A 3473-nucleotide genomic window follows, 5' to 3' on the forward strand; every position below is an offset into this window, starting at 1 on the left:
AAACAGACTGCAAGTCAATTTTATCTTTCCAGTGTTGTAATAGGAGTCGTAGCTGTAGTAAAGGCACGGAGGGTCCATTTGCCATTGATAGCCTCCAAGAGATGGGTGCATAGTTTGAAAGTACATTAATAATCCTCATAAATCAATGAACCTTCTAATGCAAAACTGATATGAGTAACTTCTTCCCAGAAAAGCTGAATAACCATACATGCCCAAAGTATATCTGCAAGGGACGCATCCTATAAGTTACAATGCCAACAAGGCAGGATCTTGAACTCCCACCCATGATTTGTTAGGAGGGTTAGGGTTTTGTCTGTATATCTGTAAGAAGTAGAATGTGGGGGGCTCAGCTGGATGCAATAGGTGGTAACTAATCAAAGGCACAATTTCAGATGTCAGGACTAACAGTTCTAACCTTTTTAATAATGTTGTTACAGACACTGAGTGAAGTGAGGAGCTTGACATTTCCACTACTGTTCATTCAGAAATATGCACAAGAGGTACTGTACATCCATATTTTCATTCTACACTCATGTTTCTATGTATTTAGTCATTTAGCTATTTAGCTGCTTCTACTCTATAAACCATGCTGTAAGTCAGAGCAATTTTGAAGTACATGAAAATTGTGCACGGTAATGTTATTAAAACAGTGAAATGAAATAACAGAAAAATGCAGACACCAAATTCAGATGGGAGTTAGTAATACAATAAATCAGTTTCAACATTTAATACAGTCTCAGCAACATCTCTCCACAGCTGAAACCACTCTCCACAAACATTGGCAAATAATGCCAAAGATGCTAAAGTTTAAATGATTAGGCACCCTGCAAATCTCTGAGGGTAACAGTTCCCAGCCAAAGCACCACTATTGGGAAGGCACAGGTTCCTTCCCTCTGTACTTTAGAATGCTTGTACATACCTAATCATAACTGACAATCGGGTAGATACAAGCAGAAACACATGATCTATCTTCTCATTCACCAAGCCACCTGCTCACACACCAGCTTGGTGTAGTGGTTAAGAGCACGGATTCTAATCTGGGAGAACCAGGTTTGATTCCCCACTCCTCCAGTTGCACCTGCTGGATGACCTTGGGCAAGCTGTAGTTCTGGCACAGCTGTCCTTGAAAAAGAGCAGTTTCTGCCAGAGCTCTCTCAGCCCCACCCACCTCACAGGGTGCCTGTTGTGGGGAGGGGAAGGGAAAGGAGTTTGTAAGCCGCTCTGAGACTCCTTTGGGTAGTGAAGGGCCATTGGGGTATAAGTCCAATCTCTTCTCCTTCTTCTTCCCATAGTTTGTTTAAAAGTTCCCGAAAGGTCTTGAACCATGTATACTACAGTGGAAGCTTTGTGAACTGACATCAATGAGGATTTATTGATTCATTTACATTATTTTTAGTCTCCCCTCTCCCCCTCCCCATCTCACTGAGACTCAAGGGGGATCACACAGTGTAAGTTAACAGGGCTAATAAGATGGGACATCCAGGAAGCAGCGCAACAGGATCAGGATTGCAGGAAGCTGAAATGAACTGAATCAAAGCATAGATATTAACATGTTGAATGATGCAGGAAGTGTATCAAAGAGATTGTACTATGCAGCCGCAGATAATATGTACTGTATGCAGTCCCTATCATTTTATTAAAGGATTCTTCTGAACCATTTCTTTATAGTATATCCCTTTTACACGTATAAAACTGCCCTCGTTATTAATTAAGTTTTGCCCAGTTCGTAGAAGGCCAGAAGAGGGGGAGCCCTCCTGACTGCATCAGGGAGGCTGTTCCCCAAGAGGGAATTGCGTGTGTGTACAAGCAGTTAGGGGTTTCTGTGGTCATTTGCATGGTGGCACTCGGCGGGCGGCAGATGATTATTTGTATTGAGCCTGGTGACTGATGGGCCCCTCCCAGTTTTTGAGAATACATCAGAAGTTCCTTTAGCATTTCCTAAGAGGCACAGATTTTTCTAGTCAGGATGACTTCATTTAAGGTCGCTTTTTTGATTCACTTTCAGGAGTTCCTTTTGTGCTGGCAGGTGTGTTACTTCACAGAGGACCACTTGAAGTATACCAATTAGCTACCTGTTTGTTTGAATATTTCCAGATATTACTGTTTTTTCCAGTTTGGATTATTTAAAATACTCGTTGTAATATACTATGGACCACTCAGTGTATGTGATGTTCATGCTGACGATGCTGTCTCCCATTTAGCATGTGATGGTGAAGCATATGCTGTCCCCCAGGCCCACCGACCGACCAGAAGCTGCAGACGTCATAGACAACGCTTTATTTGAAGACCTGGAGTTGCCAGCAAAACCAGTGCTCAGACAACGGTCACGGACAATAAGTTCCTCCGGAACGAAGCATTCAAAATAGCCAAGCAAATAATTTGGCACAGTTATAAACACAGAGAATGTGTATTCAGGCTCAAACAACATCTCTTGAGTTAAATTTATATACTAAATCACTTAATCTTTTCAGTTTTCTGAAATCAAATAACTTACACATTCCATTATTAATTAAGCTGTTTCTGATTTCTGATAAACTCTCCTGTGTTTGGATCATGTAAATATGTTTTAAGAAACTGGAAATTGCTATGTGCATTTTTAAGAACATGTTAATCTGAGCCGATACAAATTCTCTAAACAAAGACATCTAAAAGCAAGCAAAAGTGTTTTTGAAAAGCCTCTTTTTGCCTTGCAAGTGTTTGTTTTATTACTAGTAGCCAGCTCAAATTGTTGTTACAGTTGTTTACCAAGAAATTTTTCATAAAGATTGCCAGGTTTGACAATAAAATTGAGTGGATATGATTTCTGTTCCCACTTGTTCAAAACTTGTAATTTCTTAAACATAAAGCCTTAGTCCGCATGAAATCATGTAGGTTTGTAGTAAATTTAGATCACTTAATGCCTTTTATCTTCATTGTAAATATTTTATTTATGCAAATATAAAATCAATCCATTTGGGTTGGTGGTGTACAGTATGCACTTAGAACAATTGTCAAGTGCATTTAATTACAGTGACTTCTTTCAAGTCTTAAATGATTTAATAAAAACTTTGTAAATTTACATATGTTTGTCTTGTCCAAAAACTGCATGGTAACAACTTACAGGAGACCTGCACTTTCCTGTGTGCCTGTGGACATATTTATGGTGGGGAGAAGAACCTCTCAGGGTTAGATCAAGATGGGTAGCCACGTTAGTCTGTCTCTAGCTACTGCTAGAGAGCGTAGTAGAAACGAGCAAGAGTCCAGTAGCACCTAAAAAATTAACAAAATATGTAGCAGGGGATGAGCTTTTGTGAGTCACTGCTCACTTCTTCAGACTCACAAAAGTTCATACCCTGCCACATACTTTGTTAGTTGTTAATGGTGCTACTGGGCTCTTGCTCTTTTCTACTACACTCAGGGTTAGGCTTTCTAGCCTGAATCCCTGATGAGGCCCCTCTTGACTCATCGGTGACAGACAGGCGCCCCATCTTCCT

The 3473-nt window shown here is 40.3% G+C and overlaps 1 protein-coding gene across 1 annotated transcript in view; it reads left to right on the forward strand.

The window, feature by feature from the left end:
• Positions 1-2852, forward strand: part of EIF2AK3 (eukaryotic translation initiation factor 2 alpha kinase 3) — a 72932-nt gene extending 70080 nt beyond the window's left edge. The window contains exons 14-15 of the mRNA XM_015420950.1: positions 438-500; positions 2202-2852. Coding sequence (XP_015276436.1) covers positions 438-500; positions 2202-2366 — 228 coding nt within the window. The 3' untranslated portion in view covers positions 2367-2852. The remainder of the gene's footprint in view (positions 1-437; positions 501-2201) is intronic.
• The last annotated feature ends 621 nt before the right edge of the window (positions 2853-3473 follow it).

The sequence above is a fragment of the Gekko japonicus genome, unplaced genomic scaffold (genome assembly GCF_001447785.1).
Source record: "Gekko japonicus isolate JY-2015 unplaced genomic scaffold, Gekko_japonicus_V1.1 scaffold2993, whole genome shotgun sequence".
NCBI lineage: Eukaryota > Metazoa > Chordata > Lepidosauria > Squamata > Gekkonidae > Gekko > Gekko japonicus.